General features: G+C 30.3%; 2 protein-coding genes and 1 long non-coding RNA gene across 4 annotated transcripts in view; 1 reads left to right on the forward strand and 2 right to left on the reverse strand.

Annotated features, from left to right (window-relative positions):
- The window catches only part of LOC139425342 (uncharacterized), a 26,674-nt gene extending 4,064 nt beyond the window's left edge, over positions 1 to 22,610 (reverse strand). The window contains exon 1 of the long non-coding RNA XR_011636538.1: positions 22,410 to 22,610. This is a non-coding gene — a long non-coding RNA (uncharacterized lncRNA). The remainder of the gene's footprint in view (positions 1 to 22,409) is intronic.
- Positions 1 to 22,850, forward strand: part of LOC107451674 (uncharacterized) — a 274,776-nt gene that overhangs the window by 144,630 nt on the left and 107,296 nt on the right. The gene's annotated exons all lie outside the window — the stretch shown is intronic.
- Positions 2,544 to 4,243, reverse strand: LOC107451676 (uncharacterized). The gene has a single exon (XM_016067843.3). The coding sequence runs from the start codon at positions 4,105 to 4,107 to the stop codon at positions 3,112 to 3,114; it is 996 nt and encodes a 331-aa protein (XP_015923329.1). The 5' UTR covers positions 4,108 to 4,243; the 3' UTR covers positions 2,544 to 3,111.

The raw sequence follows: 22,850 nt of genomic DNA on the forward strand, positions 1-22,850 counted from the left end.
TAAATTAATTAATTATAAATTAATTATTTAAAAAATTAATTAATTTAAATATTAAGTATAATTTATAGGATATATACTTTCTTTATAATGCCATTACATATTTCTATTAATATAAAAAGTTTCAGAGCTTTTTATTCACTTTACTTTTTTGGGATTTTGTGAACTGAAAAATGACAGTTTTAGTGAGAATGACCCATATATATATAAATTATAATATAGATAAATAATGTAGATTTGTTGCTATTAAATGCCTCTGTAGCAAGAATATTTTTCGCACAGTTTAACAAAGTAATATTGCAACTGTATACAGACATGCTCCAACATCTGTGACAAAATGCTTGCAAGAGTAAGCTTTGATTTTTCTCTTTATTGAGCTCCAATTGAAAATTCTGTACGTTCGACCCTCAAAATCCCTAATGAATTTTAATTCTTACCGAAAAAATAAAAGTGTTAACAAAATGATTAATTTTACTTGTTGCTAAGATATCCATATACAACAGAACTTATATATCTTATTTCAATACGAATCATTGCGCCTTTAAATCAGAAGAATGATTTTCGTTCACGATGTTCACTGTCAAAAATTCCATATCAAATTACAGTAAATACCAGCATTTAGGGTGCATCATCAATAAATTCGTTTTTTCCCGTAATTCAGTGATTTTACGATAATTATTACTGTAAAAATTACGGTAAATCGGATTTTTTGTTTAACCATAATTTAATCCAGTATTTTTTACGGTGTACAAGAAAGCTCTTGTACACCGTAAAAAATACCGGATTAAATTATGGTAAAAAGTACCGGCACTTAGGTTATCGGAACAAAAAATCCGATTTACCGTAATTTTTACAGTAATAATTATCGTAAAATCACTGAATTACAGGGGAAAAAAATAGGTGTACAAGAAAGCTCTTCTCGTTGCTCCATCTCTCTGCACTCATTTAAATTGCTGGTCTGAAACCAATTGCGGAACATGCTCTCAGAGAATTTCCGTACAAACAATATACACAAAACCTGGTTTAACCATATTTTAACTATCCCAAATCAGCCCAGGTTTACGGCAGTCGCTCTCTTTAGACTTGTAACGGGCCATGACTGTCTGGCCAAACACCTTTTTAGCATAAACATTTTTGACTCTCCTAAATGCAAGCTCTGTCGCCTTGGGGAGGACATGGACTTGCCCCATATTTCCGTCTGTCCTGCGCTCATCTCCACTACTGTGTGTGGACGCTACTGGGAAGCTAGGGCCCGTATGGGCTAAGCATGTCACTATGCATTCAATTCTATTTATCTCTTTTTGCCTTGTTTTTCTTGTTATTTTATCCTTTTTGTTCTTTTAAATTGGCCTGCCATTGGAAATTAAAAAAAACAAACAAGAAAGCTCTGCATCCATATTTGTGCAATAATCTGTTAAAATAAACTTTTAATTTTTGCTTAACTTACAAAATATTGTTGTTTGTCACGAAAGCGAATCTTGGTAAATGTTATTTTATTAAACAACAAATGTTTAAAATTGAAGATTAGAATGTATGGAGATTCTGATATATTTAAAATGGTTTTCTCGGAAACTTAAATTCTATTTTTCACATTAGAAAATGATAGCTGAATTAAGGAACACGGACAAGACAGTTTTTGAATTACAAATCATTCTAAGGAAAAATAATTGTAAGTTGTGTAAAATGTGAAAGCTATTTTTAATATATTATTTGTGGAAAATGCGGGTGCAAACACTTCCTATACATTGAAAATAGGTCAAACTCCTTAGAAGATAATTATTACAAGATGCAGCTTCAAAATCGTCCAGATAAAATTTGGAAAATAGAATGACACCAGAATCAGCTTCATTACTTGGCGAAGTTTTGTTTAAATGTAACTTTTCTGTTCCACGTCAAAATCATGTTAGCCCTACCAAGCTTCGTTTCTTCTTGTTTTTTACCACACAAGAGGCAAGAAATTACGCTGAGTTGCGTAAATCATTCATTAACCATTTCATCGCATTAAGAATAAAAATATACCTCTATTTTCAATTTCTTTGTAAAAAATTTCTATTTGAAATAACTTTTTGACAGGAAAATTAATGTTTTTCAGACTATAATAGTTTTTATGGCATATGATAGATTAATACATAAATAACGGTTATACTGGTATTATAGAAGTAGGTATTAGATACCTAATATAGGTACATTAATAATGGGTGTTGCAGGGAGTATTACCTAAATAACTAAATTTTAAAGTGTCACGTATTGTTATCGTAGTTTTCAAAATCTAACTATTTTACAGAATATATTAATTTCTGGTATAACAGACTCTTTGAATATTTAAAATTCAAAGTTGATTATTATATTAGTAAAATCTTGTTGCTTTTGTACTAATTTTGGCTCTCAACCAATTAAATACTGTTACTCGAATGTTTCTCTTGTAATTCTATGTGGTAACTGTTATCCGTCTGTAGTGACAGTTTCGTATTTCTCTGAACTACGTGCCTACATCTACACGCAGTTCAGATGCATAAATTTAGAAATAAGAGGAATCAGTATTAGGAATCAAAATTAGCATCAAAATAAACTACAACAAAACATGATCTTTTTTTTAAATTTTTAATCTTGATTAAAAATTAAATTAATTATATAGACTGAATTAAAGTTACTGTGTTAATCTTCTACTAAATCTAAGTATTTTTCAAGTCATCTAGGTAAACTGAGATGATATATGCCCTGCGGCAGATGCCAGTTACCATTCAGAATTCTTCTTATTGTGAGTTTGCTAGTATGTTTGAGAGCATCAAAATAAACTACAACAAAAGATGTTCTATTTTTTTTTTAATTTTTAATTTTGATTGAAAAATTAAACTAATTATATAGACTGAATTAAAGTTACTATGTTAATCTTCTACTAAATCTAAGTATTTTTCAAGTCATCTAGGTAAACTGAGATGATATATGCCCTGCGGCAGATGCCAGTTACCATTCAGAATTCTTCTTATTGTGAGTTTGCTAGTATGTTTGAGAGCATCAAAATAAACTACAACAAAACATGTTCCATTTTTTTTTAATTTTTAATTTTGATTGAAAAATTAAACTATTTATATAGACTGAATTAAAGTTACCGTGTTAATCTTCTACTAAATCTAAGTATTTTTCAAGGCACCTAGGTAAACTGAGATGATATATACCCTGCGGCAGATGCCAATTACCATTCAGAATTCTTCTTATTGTGAGTTTGCTAGTGTGTTTGAGAGTCATTGGTTGGTTAAAGCGATCTGAAAAACTTGGCCATGCAACAGTACCCAATTTCGCCAATAGTGTAGATACCATTTGCGAATTTGCCAAGTACGTTTCGCCAATCTTCTTTCTGCGAAACATCTTGCTACTGTACAGTCCCGAATCTCTTAGAATCAAAGTTCCGCATGAAATAAGCTTCTCGCAAGAAGAGCGTTCGTGAATATTCAGATTATATAAATGATCCAGTTCTGGATTATGAAGCGAAAATGAGTGGACAATCTGCCTAAGTAGATCTCGACAAATGTCCCTAATGTACATGTTTGGGTTTAAGTTCTTGGAACGCAAACAAGATCTGTAGCTTTCGTGAGACCAGATGGCGCCATACCTAAGAAGCTCATGCAGAATCACTGGTGATTTTAACTGAATGGCAAACTCTAGGGGATATATCCAGTGGTAGTCATCAAATACTTTGGCGCATGGTATCCGAACATCGCCAAGAAGTACTGCCTTCCTGTTAGCATGTTCCAAGTAGTACCCGAGGATAGTACTACTTTGAAAACTTGATGTCAAATCTTCGCTTAAAGTGAAAAGAAATCCTATGTGTCCATCGTTTTCTAAAAGGGAGTGTAGTAATAAGAGGACGAAGTCGCTATCCTCAATCTTTGATTTGTACGTTTGCTCAATTATGTATCCTAATACCCAATATAAACTGTATCTGTTGTAGATAGGATGGTGATACGTCGATCTAAGACTGCTGTACAATGCATATATTTCGCTCAAATCGCAGGGGCGAAGGAGTTGTCTTCTGTGGCTATGAATAAACTTTTGAATATGAAACAAAATCCAACCACGCTGATGTCCAAGAAATTGAAACTCTGCATTCATATTAGAATTATGACAAAGAGTTTTTTAGGATTATTTGATTAATAAATTCGCGATAATTAAAGAATCTGGGCTGAAAGAAGAATTAATTCTTTATTTTGTTGGGACTATTGTTTTGATTGATAATTAAATATTAACTCGCGTTGCCACTTAAATTATGACGCTTTCAAATAAACTATCTTAAATCAAAAAATAAACATTTATATATATATTTAGTTTTCTTTTTTATTTGGATGACTTAAGAATTTTGAAGTTTTGATTATGATATAGATATCCTTGAATTAATCTTCAAAAACTCTTTCATAATATAGTATATGCATTATGACGCAAAACATGTGAAAATCCCGGTTAAACCTATAAAAATCATGAAAAAAAGTCGCAAATCAAATAAAAAATTTACAAAAACTTCTAATTTAAAGGTTAAAAGCAATTAAAAAATTCGAAATTGGTAGATTTATGAAATTTTATATAATTATTTTATATGTAGTTGATGCAGATTACAAGCTTATCACTATTTCTTACTTCTATCTTATTTTATTAGGGTGTTCAAAAACAGTATTTTTCTTTCGTAATTTATTGCTGGTTTCTTAAATCTCTGAATGCTTTAAATTTAATAGATATCGCAATATTGATACATCGCAAGAATTAAACTTTTCTATAGTTATAAAGTCTATAGTTATAGTTTTCTATAGTTATCTAAGTATTTCCTGCAAAATATTTAAAAAAGAAATAAGTTAGTTTAGAAGTGCTTCCATAATTTTTTCAAACATCGGTATATCATCGCTTTGAGAGAAAACTTATCAAAACTGTGTTGCTGTATTGTTTTGATCATTTTTATACATTGTTTTCATAATAGTTTTTGATTTCAAAATTGGTACAAAAACAGACTGTACTGTCATTTATGGTGAAAATTGTTTTCGAAGTAATTATTGTGGCTATAAAACATATATATTTGTTGAAATGATTTCGTTCTTTAAAGAATTATATCATTTCTTACCTTTTCCGTTTGCTTTTTATTGAACAAAAGCACCGATTATTCAAATAAATAATTGTTTATTCTAAAAAGAATGGTGCATAATTTTCAAAAAAAAGTATAAAAGATATTTTTTAACTTTTCTTAACGTTATGCGTTGTATTGTGCCAAAATATTGTTTAAAAAAAACATTTGTCCTTAAACAAATTTTTTTCAAAGAATACATTCTATCCCGCAAAATTTCTTTTTAAATCCTTTCAACTCTTCTTTCATACCGAGGGAAAAAATTAACTGCGATATGGATAAAAAAAAATGTATTCTTGAGCTTCCGGGCCAAAGTCCAGGTCAAAAATAGTTCTCTCTTTTGAGAGTTTGGAAGATATCGAAGGAAATGAAAGAAAAAAAACTGAACTACACAACAAGACATATTCTGGGACGCATATCAGACAGGTGTATGACAGCTTCATGCTTAATGAGTGACACTTTTTCTTTAGTCAGAGATCTTTTAGTTTAATTTGTTATAATAGTTTTTATCAATCGGAATTTTCAGTCCCAAGAATTTTTTCTTTTCAGAAAAGAACTTCGCTTTTGATATAAAAATAAAGCATACACAATTGTTGAAAATATTTTATCGCAAATATTTTTACCCATTATTTTGTATTTTAAAGAAATTTGTGAGAAATTTTCCTCAAACATTTGAGAAAGTTTATAAAAATTAAAAAAAAAGTAAAGAGAAATGTGACAGCTTTCGCAAAAACAGTTCTTCAATTTCATATATGTTGGTAAAGTGTTGTAAAACTTTTTCATAATAATTTAAAGTACTTAAAAAAGTTAATTTGAAAGTAAATATTTATATATATAACTCATACAAACTTTCCTGGAAACTATTTTCCCATTTCTCTTTGCATGAGGAGGGCTTAGTCATGTTTTTACAAGTTAGAATATACACATAATCTCTAAAAATATTCGGGCAAAACAAACATATTGTTTAACTTTTATGTTTATGATGTATTTTGTCATGACTCAAATCTGATTATTATAAATTGGCAAATTTTACTATTGTTACAAATATTTAATTTTACTTTAGAGTGCTTGCCTGCGAATAATTTCATAACTAAATACTAGAATCTATTTCAAGCCAATTCCACTGTGAAACATATATTTATCCATTTTCTTCATTATTTATAAACCAATCACGAAACATTAAATTGAACTTTAGCAACAAGTAATGGCATACCCTATCCCTTCCTTAATTCAATATTTTATTTTTAAAAAAATTAAACTAAAAAAAGATTTAAATTTTTGACTTTATTATGTTGTTTCCTTAAAAAATATTAAATCTGAACTTTGAATGACTTAACTTGCCTTGAAGTTAGAAGTAAATACATTTTGTTCAACAGCATTTTTGATCACATAAATTCATTGAAGTATGTAACCAAAATGACTTTCAGCATTTGCGTCAGGCTAAGAAAAAAAACTGTAATTCCATTACTTAAGTGGAAACTTTGCCTTCTTACTTTGTACGGCAAAATAAGTCTGATAATAATATGTAAAATCAACAGTCTTGCCGTGATAATAAAGAAAACAGTAACTCCACTACTTTTTAGTAGTGATACTGCCTTTTCACATAGGATGGTAGAATAAGTCTGATAGAAACATGTAACTAAAATGACCTGCAACAATGCCGTGCAATGAATGAGTTTACCGTTTCGTCAACCCCAAGTGGTAAAAAAGAAAGAAATTAGAAATTACGTTTATTTTAGATAAAATTGCAGGTGTCCGATTTCTTCCAATTTTCCTCTGTGCATAAAAATAAAATGCTACAAATGTCTGTAATTAATTTGTAAATATTTGGCAATTCTATGATAAAAGAAAAGCTGTGTAATCCTTTTTATGTATTTAAACTGCTTTCTCATGCTTAAATTTGCGTTAATAATGTTTTTTTTTCGTGTAGCATCATCATTTCAATTTTTTTTTTATTTGGTATCATGTGATGAGCAGCAAAATATTAAAAATAAAAATTTACAAATATCTGGTATAATAATTTTTGAGTTATCATCAATTCCTATTCATTACTGTATGGAAGTTCTCAGAAAAACCATAGTACTTCTTTATGAGTATAGGTAGAGGAAAGGCGCTTAGAGAACATGATAGATTTAATGGTTTGTTTTTAAATGTTTATATTTCTTATCTGCTAGTCGAGCTGTTCTGTTTATGTTCTGTATTTTGTAAAGCTAATCGTTATCTGTCTGTTTGTTTTGTTCTCTTGTCTTCGCGTGAGTTAATCGCACTCACTCACGCCTTGTTCTTTAGACTGGAAAATTTATTTCAAGCCTCTATGTTTTGAGCACAAAACATTTTTTTTTTTAATTTTACCATTGCCCGCGACTAAAGGAGAAATACTTAATTAACCCTTTGATGCAGATAGGAAACCTGTGTCCATTTTTCTGGCACTTCAATTTTAAGCAGAAGCATATTTTGTAAATATAAAAAACAGCCAAATAGTTAGTAAAAAATTTGTCAAATTATCGAAATTATAATTGTACTGAAATTCGAAAGAAAAAAAAAATTCGAAAAATTATTTCATTCATATTCAAAAACTTATCAATAATTGATTTTGTAAATTAAAGAAATTTGAATGATAAATAAGTAATTGTTTTTCTCAGATCTAAATAACTGCAAATAAGTGCACATTTGAAAAATTGTTATTTGGAAGTGAGACGTTTAACCTAAACGCAGAAAAAGACACAGGCAGAAAAAGACACACGCAGAAAAGACATTTCATGCTGTATTTCATAATCATAAACTATTAAAATGCCAAATATAATATTTTTATTTTATTTTGACCTAAATTAATGAAAAATAATTTTTTTAAAGTATGAAAATATGTTTAATTAAAAATTCTGTGTCAAAGGGTTAATGAAATTTTAATTGAATCTGTAAAATAACAATCTATAAATTATCATTCAAAGAATATTTAAAATATAAATTACAAATATTTACGTTTTTAAATGGATGATAAATGGAAAGAAAATAATTCTGTTGGATTAAATGAAGAAATTAATTCTGTTTTCTCCACATCTAAATCTAAAAACGTCATTGAACGTTAATATCGAAAGTTTGACTATTAGATCAGTTTTTTGGTGATGATAGAACATTATTATAAAAGTGATGGGCTCTACGTGTCTGGTGTGTCAAAAATATTATTATTCATTATCGTTTGCGTATGCAAGAATTCTAATATTTCTAAGAAGTATTTATACAGCAGCTATTTGTATGTTTGCCTACTCCTCTTGTATATTGTGAGATTAGTATTCTTGGAACAGTCTTAGGGTGTGTATCAAAACTCTTATACCACAAAAAAAAGAAAAAATATAAGTTTCAGTGCTTGGAAGACGTCTTAAACTCGAACCTCATGACTATGCATATTATCTCTTTGAAATTAATTAAACTTTAATTTAAAACAGACCTTAAAATTTTAACTAAGTTTTGTGCTTTTAGAATTTTTTCCCCGTGTAGCAATAGTGTTAAAAATAAGTGTTATTAGCGATTTTTGTTACATTCAAATTTGCCATTTATGGATGGTTAACCGAGTTTAAACGAACCTGTATGGACAGCTATTATGCTGAACGTCTTAATGTCGTGATTGCACCTGGAAATTTAAAAGACAATCTTAAAAAATTTTATAAACTAACCATTAAATTGATATTTAGCTAACTAAAGATATCAGAATGGAATGAACGCACCATTTTGTATGAATATTTGAGCAAATAAACACTGTTTTCCCAAATGTAAACCACTTTTGATAACAATTAAGCAAAATTAACGTGTTGATGGTCCAGAGATATATTTGGAGCCATTTAAGCGAAATAAACAAAATCAAATCTGAAGTCAGACAACCCATTTATGCCTAGAGTCGTTTTGTAAAAGATGGGTCCTTTTATTCAAAAAAAAAATGTTGCGACACAAATGTTTCATTATCAAGATGTATTTTGCGGAAACAAGATCGCTCTTTCTACCATAATATATTAAGAATAGAAATATTTGTTTTTGAATCTGAAAAGCACAGTTCATTTTTATAGCTGAAGTTCGAAGTAACAATATCAAATTGGTATTAACAATATACACTCCGCTTTTCTCCAAGAGGTGTTTTCATACAAAGATCACTTTTGTGGCAGGGTATTGGTAATGGTAAAGGTTAATGTGGTTTATGGCAGGGTAAAGGTTAATGTAGATGGAACGGTAAGAGCCGCTAAAAGCAGTAAAAAGACTATTATCCATCGAGAATTTGGTTTTAAGATACACATGGCACCCTATACATCAATTACTTGACAAAATAGAACCCATCGATAGAGAATATAAAATAACATTAATGGATCAATTAGTGGATAAAATAAAGAACGGTCCCTATTGCAAAAAAAAATTACACTGTCATGAAGACAATACATTGTGCCCTAAGTCGATGGCAACGATGCCACAACTTGAGCTCTCAACTGCAACCTCATCATACGCATTCTTCAGATCAGATCCAAGCTACTGCTACCGGCTTACAAGTCAAAAAAGGCAGGGAAAGAGATTTGACACACATGATAAAGTTACATTAAAAACTGACTTTTATAGAGATCTCGACATTTCGTTCTATAAGAAAAGCATCAAAATACTCGAGATACCCAGGAGTGAGTGTATTAATACTTAAAGAGATTGATAAATAAAGTCAAATTAGGTAAAAGAATTTTTTTTTTGTCTTCTATTTTTTTAGTATCTGCCTTTTTTAGCATTTGTTTATCTGTGTTTCATTTGTCTGCTAAATTTATTTATGTAACTTGCTTAATAAATACAATAATATCAGAATCGGGATATGTATGTATGCGAATTATCAAGAGCGAATAAGTATACTTCACGTTTCCATACATCAAAATATTGCTAATATTTTTGTTTATAGTCATATAAATAGTTAAACTTTAAAATACGAACACAGTTTCTAAATTATAGTTTTAATTTAATGCAGTGGATAGCCTCAATGATTCGTCCATCGTAAAAAGATATATATGTGGGATGGCAGGAGTAGTCAGACGTTTTCGAATATGAAAATAAGGAATTTTTCCAAGTAAACAAAATTATATATTAGCAAATAACTTTACACAAATATGGACGATTCACATATCATAGATGAGGACAATATATGTATAAAAATTTGGTAATGAAATTTCAAAATTAGTAATAATGTTTTTTAAAACATATAACAGTATTCAACAGACATTTTGGCTATGATTTATTTAAATAATTTATAAAAAGGTGTATTAGGCCCTTAAAAAAATTCATCTCCAACTGCAAGAGCACCAAAACAAAATACGAATAAAATCTCAAATGAAAATTTAAAAAAGTTATTTTTTAATGGCAGATACATAATTCTCTAGGTTTGAAATACATTATTTTATCTAAAAAAATATGAATATTATTCTTTTCAGAAAATTAATCTAACTATAATTATTTATCATCGTAAAAAATTGTTAAACATTTAATTAAGTTAAATTAACCCAAAGACAATATTGGCTATAATTCTAAATATTATATGTTATTGCATAAAATATTTAATGCATACATTTGCATAAACACCATTTTCATGAATACATCAGTGACAAAACCATAAACATATTCAAATAATAGCTGCCTGGAGAACACCACTTTATCCCAAAGGTTTCCTTAACGATTACTATGAATACAAACATTCGATCCCCTTAACAGAATAACAAAAAGAAAAGAAGAAAAAACATGTTCCCAGAAACATTCGAGAAATAAAAGAGATCTAGAAACGGTTTCATCTTTAACCTCTTTACTTCTTCCCATTCTCGCCTAACAGTCAAGATCTATTCCTCCTACACCTCAGAGGAAAACGAAGAACCTCTTCTTTTTAACCTCCAGATCATCCTTTCTTCAGAAGTACCTCTTCTTATTCTTTGTTTGCTTTTTCTTCTTACTTCCCTGACGAACATTTAACGCGTGAAAGTGTAACAGTACTTCTTGATCCACAAGAAATTGTTTTGTTTTTCTGGTCTGTAGGTCGCCTAAGTTCCAATTGTGGATCTACTAAAAGACGCCATTTTTTCACTCGCTTTGCGCCATTTTTTTTTTCTCTCACCACAAACTGACGTCTTCTTCTTCGGATGTCTGGTTAGGCTTCAATGTTTCAATTTTCTTTTGGTATTTATCTTCGGAAAGAAATAGATGCACTGCTAACTTTTTTATGTCGTAGGGTTTGCTTTTTTTTATGACGCGTGCCGGTGATGTAAAGCAGAAATGCGAGTTTTTAGGTCTTTGGTAACGATCGGCAAAGTATTAGAATTTCTGTTTTTCGCGCTTTACGAGAGTTCTTTAAGCAAGATACGTTTATATACTTAAAGTAGTTACCGTTCTTAAAGGAGCTAGACACACTGCAGTAAATCTTTCAGTCATTTTACTGAAGAAACACTTTTTTTTTTTGTTCTGTGACAAAAAAAATGTGAAATTTCCAGACTAGAAAGGAATTTTAAATAGTTTGACTCCTAATGTCGATTTCTTGCAAACTGAATAATTACAATTAATCAATATTGAAAATTTAAATCATATTTTATATACATTATACATTAACAATTTTTTTCCATTTTTCACTTGCTTTGCGCCATTTTTCTCCCACCACTAACTGACGTTTTCTTCCTTTTCGGATGTTTGGTTATGCTTCAATGTTTCACTTTGCTTTTGGTATTTATTTTCGGAAAGAAATAGATGTACTACTGTATTTTTAATGTCGTAGGGTTTTTTATGACTCGTGCCGGTGATGTAAATCAGAAATGAGAGTTTTTAGATCTTTGGTAACGATCGGCAAAGTATTAGAATTTCTGTTTTCTGCGCTTCACGAGAGTTCTTTAAGCAAGATACGTTTATATACTTAAAGCAGTTACCGTTGAGGAATCTAGTCACACTGCAGTAAATCTTTCTGTCATTTCTAAATTAATGCTTTGCGAGAGGAAAAACGCGAGATTTCCAAATCATAAGTGAATATTATATAGTTTGAATGATTACATTGATCAATATTCAAAACTTAAAATATATTTAACATACATAATACCCGAGGAATAATTACTTAAAAGCATATTACTGCGCATATTATAGAATAATCGGAAATATCTGTATGTATATTATACAATAACTAGAAATATGTTTGCATTGTATTACTACTAAGAAATATTTTTATCGGGTAAATGTTAAATTTTATAGCCGGCGATGAACTGTTGACCCATCTTTGAGTTTACGACTATCAATGTTCCCTTCTGTTCCCTTGTAATTTTGAATTCAACCCAGAAAACAAGGGAGATCTTGGATCAAACATCATGACTAGCAATCCTTGGAGGAGGAATGTTTGATAAACCTTGCCTGCATTTTCTTTACATGGAAAGGAAATCAACTCATTTTTAGCCCGATGGCAAGAAGTTTCTAAGCTATGATCTGTCTAGTCAAAATCAATGTATCGGCATATCAAATTCAATTATTAGCAAATTGAGTCATCGAATAATTTCATGAAACTACTCATTTCTAGCCCAATGGCAAGAAGTTTCTAATCTATGATCTGTCTAGTCGAAATCAATGTATCGGCATATCAAATTCAATTATTAGAAAATTGAATCAGCGAATAATTTCATGAAACTACTCATTTCTAGCCCAATGGCAAGAAGTTTCTAACCTATGTTCTGTCTAGTCGAAATCAATGTATCGCTATATCAAATTCAATTATTAGCAAATTGAGTCAGCGAATGATTTCATGAACACAGTGACTTTTCTCTTATACGCTGAGCCCAGGGTTCCACCAAAAAAAGAAGATCCACAAGTGAAAGAAATGCAAAACTAAAAATCAGTGGTAAAAGTTTCAGAATGAAGAATAAATAACAGAGAAGATATGGATGATATAAATTTCGAAAACTCTGTGATTAAATATAATCATGAATTTTAACCAATTATATTTTTAAAAAAATAGTCTTACGTCTAGTTACTAGAATTACTTCCAGCAATCAGTAAGCGTTTATAAACAAAGGATATAGTTCTCGAGTAAAAATGCATTTCCCTTTCTACCACTTTTAAAATTTTGTTTTTTACAAGAAGTGCTTTTTTTTTAGTTCAGAGAAATAGCAAAATAAATCATGCATAATTTTCGAAATTAATCAATAACATCCCAAACTATAATTTATCTATAAAATGCTGCGTATTGTATTAATATAAGATATTCTGCAATAAACTGAAAAATTACTATAAAATGCCTGTTTACGGCAAAAATCCCGGATCAAATTACGGTAAAAAGCACCGTCACTCAGAGTTCCGGTACTTTTATGGTACGTAAAATCCGATTTTGACTAGAACATGTTACGGAACAAAACATCTGATTTACCGTAATTTTTACAGTATTATTTACAGTAATATCACTGTATCACTCTAATTAAATAAATATTGCTGTAAAAATTGCAACATAATATTTTACGGTAAAAATGGGTTCTACTGTTGTTGCACCTAAAGTGACGGTACTTTATACCGTAATTTGATTCAGGATTTTCAGGACAATAATAATTACCGTAAAATCACTGAATCACTCGAATTAGATAAATATTACTGTAAAAGTTATGATATAATATTTTACGGTAAAAATGGATTTACGGATGATGATCTGGAGTTTTTTACAGTGTAGTTTTCTTTTCTTTATTTAAAAAAAAAAGTCGCAAAAATTTAAAAACCTTGAGGAGCTAGGTTGTACGTTAAAACTATAACCATACTCAAAATATATATTTAAAATTCATTGGAGAAAAAAAGTATCTTTATAATTGTTGAAAAATATTTTTGCAGAGATATCATCTGTATCAAAATATTAAATTATCCTGTACCTGAATTTTTTGAGAAACGTTTCTATTCTGAAATTTTTCTCAACTTTAAAAAAAAAGTGCTTAAATATCCAGATAGCTTTTAATTGTCGTAGTGGCTTTATTTATATTTTTTTTACTCTTATAGGAGATAGGGTTAACTACTTAATAAAACAGAGAATCTCGGAAATTACTCTAACCCGAAAAAAGATGGACAAAGTGACAAAAAACATGACGGGGCACAGATCGAATGTCACCTCTTGCAAATTTAAAGACCCTCCTTCAGTGACAAGATATCTCAGAAGCAATAATAACGGGAAGGTCGAGGTGGACGACGACTAGTGAATAATAAGGAATTTATACCAAAACTTTTTATCGAACCTCCGACTCGGAATTCATCATGTTCCCAGACGTGACAGGACCATTATCTATCCTAAACAGAAAAGCATAGACATGGAACGAATTATTTATTGATTCAGTAGGATCATTTTTCCGTGACCTCATGCAATTTATCAGATGCCTTTCTTCGTAATATTCATCAAAACTGACAACATCGGAGATCTTTCTNGAATAATTTCATGAAACTACTCATTTCTAGCCCAATGGCAAGAAGTTTCTAACCTATGTTCTGTCTAGTCGAAATCAATGTATCGGCATATCAAATTCAATTATTAGCAAATTGAGTCAGCGAATAATTTCATGAAACTACTCATTTCTAGCCCAATGGCAAGAAGTTTCTAACCTATGTTCTGTCTAGTCGAAATCAATGTATCGGCATATCAAATTCAGTTATTAGCAAATTGAGTCAGCGAATAATTTCATGAACACAGTGACTTTTCTTTTATATGCTGAACCCAGGGTTCCACCAAAAAAAGATCCACAAGTTAAAGAAATGCAAAACTAAAAATCAGTGGTAAAAGTTTTAGAATGAAGAATAAATAACAGAGAAGATATGGATGATATAAATTTCGAAAACTTTGAGATTAAATATATTCATGATTTTTAACCAATTATATTTTCAAAAAAATAGTCTTACGTCTTACGTACTAGAGTCTTACGTACTAGATTCTTACGTAATAGTCTTACGTACTAGAATTACGTCTAACAATCGGTAAGCGTTTATAAGCAAAGGATAGAATTCTCGAGTAAAAATGCATTTCCTTTTATACCACTTTTAAAATTTTGATTTTTACAAGAAATGTTTTTTTTTTCTTAGTTCAGACAAATGGCAATTATTTAGCCATTTGTCTGCATAATTTTCTGCATAATCATGCATAATTTTCGAAATTAATCAATGACATCCCAAACTATAATTTATCTGTAAAATGTTGCGTATCATATTAATATAAGATATTCTGCAATAAACTGAAAAATTACTATAAAATGCCTGTTTTCTGCAAAAATCCGGATCAAATTACGGTAAAAAGCACCGGCACTCAGAGTTCCGGTACTTTTATGGTACGTAAAATCCATTTTGAATGGAACATGTTACGGAACAAAACATCTGATTTACCGTAATTTTTACAGTATTATTTACAGTAATATCACTGTATCACTCTAATTAAATAAATATTGCTGTGAAAATTACGGCATAGTATTTTACGGTAAAAATGGATTCTACTGTACATGCACCTAAAATGGCGGTACTTTATACCGTAATTTGTATCAGGATTTTCAGGGCAGTAATAATTACCGTAAAATCACTGAATCACTCGAATTAAATAAATATTACTGTAAAAACTATGCTGTAATATTTCACGGTAAAAATGGATTTATGGATGATGATCTGGAGTTTTTTCCAGTGTGGTTTTCTTTTCCTTATTAAAAAAAAAGGTCACAAAAATTTAAAAACCCTGAAGAGCTATGTTGTACGTTAAAATTATAACCATGCTCAAAATATACGAGGGTTGTAAATTAAATAGTGGCAACTTAACCTTGAAACTCACAGAAGGGCGGGCATGCGTAAATAGGGTATGAGTGGGGGGGAGGTGGCGCTGTTGTCGATGTATAGAGTGCAAAAAACAGCCGATTTGCTTGGAAGGGTAGTTTTTGCGTGGCGTTAAAGTGAGGAGTTTCGTTTCCATCGCTCTAAAGCATGTTGTGAAAAGGTTTACTGACGAAAAAAGACGAGAAAAACCCATCGTGCTACTGTCCTATACGGTAAAACATTTGCTCCACAGGCTTCCACTAATCCTCGATAGCATTCTGTTGCATTTTTCCACGGGCAACCTCGATTGTAAGCCACGACCGCTGATCACCTTTTGAAAACATGCTTTAGGGCGATGGAAAAGAAACTCCTCACTTTAACGCCACACAACAACTACCCTACCAAGCAAATCGACTTTTTTTGTACTCTACACATCGACAACAGTGCCACCTCACCGCTCCCATATCCAATTTGCGCATGCCCGCCCTTCTGTGAGTTTCAAGGCTAAGTTGCCACCATTTAATTTACAACCCTCGTATATTTAAAATTCATTGGAAAAGCAAAAGTATTTTTACAATTGTGGAAAAATATCTACAGAAATATCATCTGTATCAAAATATTAAATTATCTTGTACCTGAATTTTTTAAGAAACATTTCTATTCTGAAATTTTTCTCAACTTTAAAAAAAAAGTGCTTAAATATCCTGCTAGATTTTAATTGTCATAGTGGCTTTTACTTGGGGTTTTTTTTTTACTCTTATAGAGATAGTTTTAACTACTTAATAAAGCAGAGAATCTCGGAAATTACTCTAACCCGAAAAAAGATGGACAAAGTGACAAAAAAACATGACGGGGCACAGATCGAATGTCACCTCTTGCAAATTTAAAGACCCTCCTTCAGTGACAAGATATCTCAGAAGCAATAATAACGGGAAGGTCGAGGTGGACGACGACTAGTGAATAATAAGGAATTTATACCAAAACTTTTTATCGAACCTCCGACTCGGAATTCATCATGTTCCCAGACGTGACAGGACCATTATCTATCCTAAACAGAAAAGCATAGACATGGAACGAATTATTTATTGATTCAGTAGGATCATTTTTCCGTGACCTCATGCAATTTATCAGATGCCTTTCTTCGTAATATTCATCAAAACTGACAACATCGGAGATCTTTCTGTCTCTGGGATTGCATTCGCTGCATATCAGCCCCCAAACACAGAAGTTATTAATCTGTGTTTGTTTTGAGGTCTGTGGTATTTGTAATTTGAATGAACAATTAAATTATTTGTCTGGATATTTTAACAGCATGTGTACTGGCGGGAGGTTAAAGAAAATACATAATATCGTGGCACATTACATTTTATTTTATATTTAATAACCGTCGTTGAACAGCCGACCCAATTTTTACGACTATTAATGTTCAACTCCGTAGCCTTGTAATTTTGACCCCAATCCAGAAGACAAGGAAACTCCTGGATCGAGCAGTGGGAGAAATTTTGCCTTCGTGGAGGACTTTCTGATGGAACTAACCCGCATTCGCGCAACATGGAGAGGAAGACCACGACAACCTCCCACGGTTAGCCTGACGGCAAGGGGACCCTAACTCATGATCCGCCTACTACNAAAAAACATGACGGGGCACAGATCGAATGTCACCTCTTGCAAATTTAAAGACCCTCCTTCAGTGACAAGATATCTCAGAAGCAATAATAACGGGAAGGTCGAGGTGGACGACGACTAGTGAATAATAAGGAATTTATACCAAAACTTTTTATCGAACCTCCGACTCGGAATTCATCATGTTCCCAGACGTGACAGGACCATTATCTATCCTAAACAGAAAAGCATAGACATGGAACGAATTATTTATTGATTCAGTAGGATCATTTTTCCGTGACCTCATGCAATTTATCAGATGCCTTTCTTCGTAATATTCATCAAAACTGACAACATCGGAGATCTTTCTGTCTCTGGGATTGCATTCGCTGCATATCAGCCCCCAAACACAGAAGTTATTAATCTGTGTTTGTTTTGAGGTCTGTGGTATTTGTAATTTGAATGAACAATTAAATTATTTGTCTGGATATTTTAACAGCATGTGTACTGGCGGGAGGTTAAAGAAAATACATAATATCGTGGCACATTACATTTTATTTTATATTTAATAACCGTCGTTGAACAGCCGACCCAATTTTTACGACTATTAATGTTCAACTCCGTAGCCTTGTAATTTTGACCCCAATCCAGAAGACAAGGAAACTCCTGGATCGAGCAGTGGGAGAAATTTTGCCTTCGTGGAGGACTTTCTGATGGAACTAACCCGCATTCGCGCAACATGGAGAGGAAGACCACGACAACCTCCCACGGTTAGCCTGACGGCAAGGGGACCCTAACTCATGATCCGCCTACTACTGAGGATATTTCACGTCAGCACTGTGGACGGTGCAAGCCGGATATGCGGAATTCGTATCAACCAGCCATCGCCGGGATCGAACCCCGACGATGATTTCAATCAAAGATTTGTTAGACGAAAATGAGAAGAAACAAAAATGATTTGAAATATAAACGGTAAAGTTGCCAGCAAAACCTGCCCCCCTCCCTCCTATGGTTAATGGCATTAGTTTCTCACCACCTATCTATAGCGCGTGAAAAGCATTTTGACATGATTTTCCCCTCTCAGCCACTGTGGTTTTTCTTGCTCTATTTTCCTATTTTTTCTCTCTCTTCTAATGTGTTTCTTCTAATTTTTGTTTCTCACCTTTTTCTATTTTTCATTCGTAATATTGTGTTTTACATTTCAAATAGCTTTTGTTTCTTCTCATTCACGTCTGGCAAGTCTTGAAAATGGGCACCTCTTTTTGAGCACTTGAAACATGTCGACTGTTATTTCCTATTTACATGTATTTTTAAGCGAAGGAAATTTGTAGTCTGGTTATACCAAATAAATAGTTTATAAATGCCATATATTGTGGTTTTTTGTATTAGAAATATGTTTACCATATTGTATAGTAATTTTTTTTCTACGTCAATTGCACTGTCAATTGTTTTTCAATTGCGCTGCAATATTCACGTTGTATAGTATAAACTAATTTACAAAATTTTATTCAAAATTCGCTGCCAATCACAAGTAAAATGCATTGAACCGACAATTATAGCCAATTTTAAATGCCCAAATCACGTAGTTAACATGTTTGAAAACAATAAGAACGGCATATCACAGTGACTAAATATTTTAAAACTTTGACATAGGACATGTCTTAGTCATCCAACTATTTTAAATATATATTAAAGAACTTACAATTATTTAAAATATGTCACTTTTTCCAAAAATTTGTCAAATCAGTTATTTAAAGAGATTTTAGATAATACTCAAAATCTTTAATCAAACACTACTTTTTTTAATAAAATGTTGATATCAGTTATTTAATCTAATATTTTTTTTCAGTTTAAGAATAACGTATTCAAGGAAAAACCACAAAGTCTTTTAACATGAACAAAACTGAATTAGAAGGTACATCTTTTTAATTAAATCAGCTTTAAATTAAGCCAAATACCGATTTATTTAATTAATTTTACATATAATTTTAATTAATGAAAAATCTAAAATTCTTGTTCATGCGTATATGTAAGAAATTTATTTGTATATATAAAATATTAAATTTTACAATAATCAAAAAATTATTAATCACGCAATCTTGAAATTGAATAATAAAATATGTATCATGTTTTGAAAATGCATTAATTCATAAAATATTTCGAAATTCTTTTTTAATCATTCATGAAGCAGTTACATTCATGGAGTAATATAAAATGTATGAGATATTTGATTATATTTGCTATGAGATTTTTATTTGTCAAAAAGAAACTCGGTTTTCCATATATTTAGTCAAAATGTACTATTTCTTTTCTTGTGGAAAAATGAATAAAAAGCAAAATGGCGCAAACCGTAAGAATATAATGACATTTGAATCCTTACGTATTTCATGAATATTAGAATAAAAAGGAAATATGCTTTTTACTGAATAACTCTAATGCCTTTTACAAGCTTGCATGTTGAATACTTTTATAACGCATTTGAATAATGGCGTAAAATATGGTGTATTTCCTTAATATTAATGTTTCAATTATTATAATAGAAAAATAGAAATAACTATAATTATTGTATCTTACTTAACTAATTTTATTTAATTCACGTGAATAATTTCGAATGCCTAAAAATGAAATCATTCCATAACTAAATTTTCCAAATAACACCCCTAAATTTATTTTTAAAAAGAATACATATTTACATTTCGAATTTTCCTTTTAAAATACAGTTTTAAAGATCACCAAATCTAATTGAATGAGGTAGAAAAAATCGGAAGCATCTTTTTCTTGGTTTGCAAAAAATATTACTTAAGTCACTCATAGCTTCCATAAAATTCAATGTACAACATGTATATTTTATTATTTAAATAGTAAACCCGAAAACAGTACCAAATCCCACAAAATCCCTTTTAATTTATTTTTATAGCAGAAAAATTATTCAAACATAATACAGTGTCTTGAATAAAAAGAATTGCTATTAAATTTAGATTTGCCTTTGATCAAAATTAAAGAAAAATAATTAAATTTAATAAGAAAGCTAAAATTAAATTAAAAACTAAAATAAAATAAATAGAGGAATACTTTTAAATAAAATTAAATACTTAAGCTGACAAAGAATTTGATTAAATGTTATTAAATTATTTTATTGCGAATCATATAATTCAATTTAACATTCAAGTTTGTTTTTTTATGCTGATATAAATCCTAATAATTCGCTAATAAAAACAAAATTCTGGTTTAATTCTTTCGCCAGGATAATATATTTTTCTGTATATAAAACATTTTCGAGTTATCGAACAACTTTTACTTCTATTTGCACAATCGATTATTATTTCACTTCTTTTCATTTTGAACAATGTCGAATAAAGCAGACGAAAATGAAATGTAATCGTAGCAAAAGATATTTTTAAGTAAAAGAAGAAGAAAAAACAAGTGTAGCTTGTTAAAAAGGAGGGGAATATTTCTGTTTTCCATCGCCAAGACACATTTCATTTTCGAGCTTTTAACGACAGTTAAAAGTAGCGTTCACTTTTTCTAAGATCTTTTATGACAGCCACCAAGCACACTTCTAAAGCTTTTCAATATTTTTTTATTCCTTATTGGAATGGATTTAGTTTACGTCACAAATACTCTTCTTGTTAGGAAAAGCTTCTACTCCCTTTACAGTCGCTTTCAGAAACCAATTTAGACAGTCGAAGATTTTAAAAGATAAAGAATTAATATCAGTAAATCTTCTTTTTATTCGGAAACTTTTCTAATCTAATGCGTTGAAAGCGGGATATTATATTCAGAAAAAGTAGTAATAAATAAAAACACATTGTTTAATTTTTAAACTTAGAACACAAACAATTAATTTTTATTTTCAACATTTGCGAATACTTAATCTACAAGTATTACATATTTTTTGTTTACTAAATAGATAATATTTACTATTTTGCTAATTAAATGCGGTTATTAATTTCCAGGGCTGTTCTAATATATTATGTGAATTACATAACCTTATAACTGAATATATTGTGAGAACTGCAAACTTCTGAATACATGATGTGAATTACAAACTACAGAGTATATTATGTGAGTTACATATTACTGATTATATGATGTGAATTACATACTACTGAATATATTATGTGAATTACTATTGAAGTTTTTATATAAATTATATACCCAATGAGTAGCTGAGAAGGGGAAAATGGGATGGTAACTATTAGTTAAGATTGGAATGCCTAATAATTAATGCATAATTATTAACTGTTACCAATTTAATTAATAATTTTACATTTTCAACAATATATCTAAAATATTCCATTAAAATTTAATTCGATTTTACGTTATATTCGCTTTCCCGGAGTTATCGATCATACCCGTTAATTTGGGTCTATTTTACCAATACAATTTAGTGTGAAATATTTCAGCAACTTTGGATCATTAACGTATCAAACGAGCCAAAGTATAAAAGCAATAGAATAAACAAACAAATAACGACGAGAAATATCTTCCGTTATCATTGAATATCGAAGATAATAGAATTTATGTCTAATACCTTAAACGTAATTTCGAAAGAATAAACAAATTATTAGGAATGCAGTTTACGCTCGAAACCGACCTACCAAACCTCACAATCACAACCTCCCAATCCCAACCTAAATAGAAACCTCAGAAGCAAAATTCTAAATGGATGGAGGATTGTTTTCATTATAACATAAAATCAATAAAATAAGCGTATAGTATAAAATATTTTCAAATAATATTGCCCACACGTGTACATAATATTGTCATTAACTATACACGCCATCTTTGAATTTAATCACAATATTTGTTTTCTGCAAAGAAATTTAATCACCTTAAAAGTTTTAATTAACTTATCGGAAATACATGTACTGCATTCTATACAATTAATATTAAAAAATTATAGATAAAAAATAAAACTCACTTGGCAATCTGCACTATTTGTTTGGACAAAGGATAAATCTAATCTTCGTAAGTATGTTCTTATATCACGATTCAAATAACAGAAGTTCTTTTTTAAGTTTTCGAGCTTCACAAATCAAATTTTTGCTTCAAAACCAGGAAATTCCATCAACTTAAACAGAATTCATTTGACTTTTTAACCACATCTCTACCATAATATGAAAGTTAATTAAATTTATGCAAAAAATACAAGCTAACCATGTCGAATATTTTGAAACCAAGTGAAAATGGCAGCAAACGATTTCAGACGACAGAAATCATTTCAATTGGTTATCTTGTGCACGTGACTAAAAACAACAGATTTCACAGCAAAAAGTGATTTTACTTAATCATTACACCAAATACTAAAAAAAACACACTTTTTATGTGCAAAAAAAACACATCAAAAGTTACAGTAAAAATC

The sequence above is a fragment of the Parasteatoda tepidariorum genome, chromosome 4, assembly GCF_043381705.1.
Source record: "Parasteatoda tepidariorum isolate YZ-2023 chromosome 4, CAS_Ptep_4.0, whole genome shotgun sequence".
Taxonomy (NCBI): domain Eukaryota; kingdom Metazoa; phylum Arthropoda; class Arachnida; order Araneae; family Theridiidae; genus Parasteatoda; species Parasteatoda tepidariorum.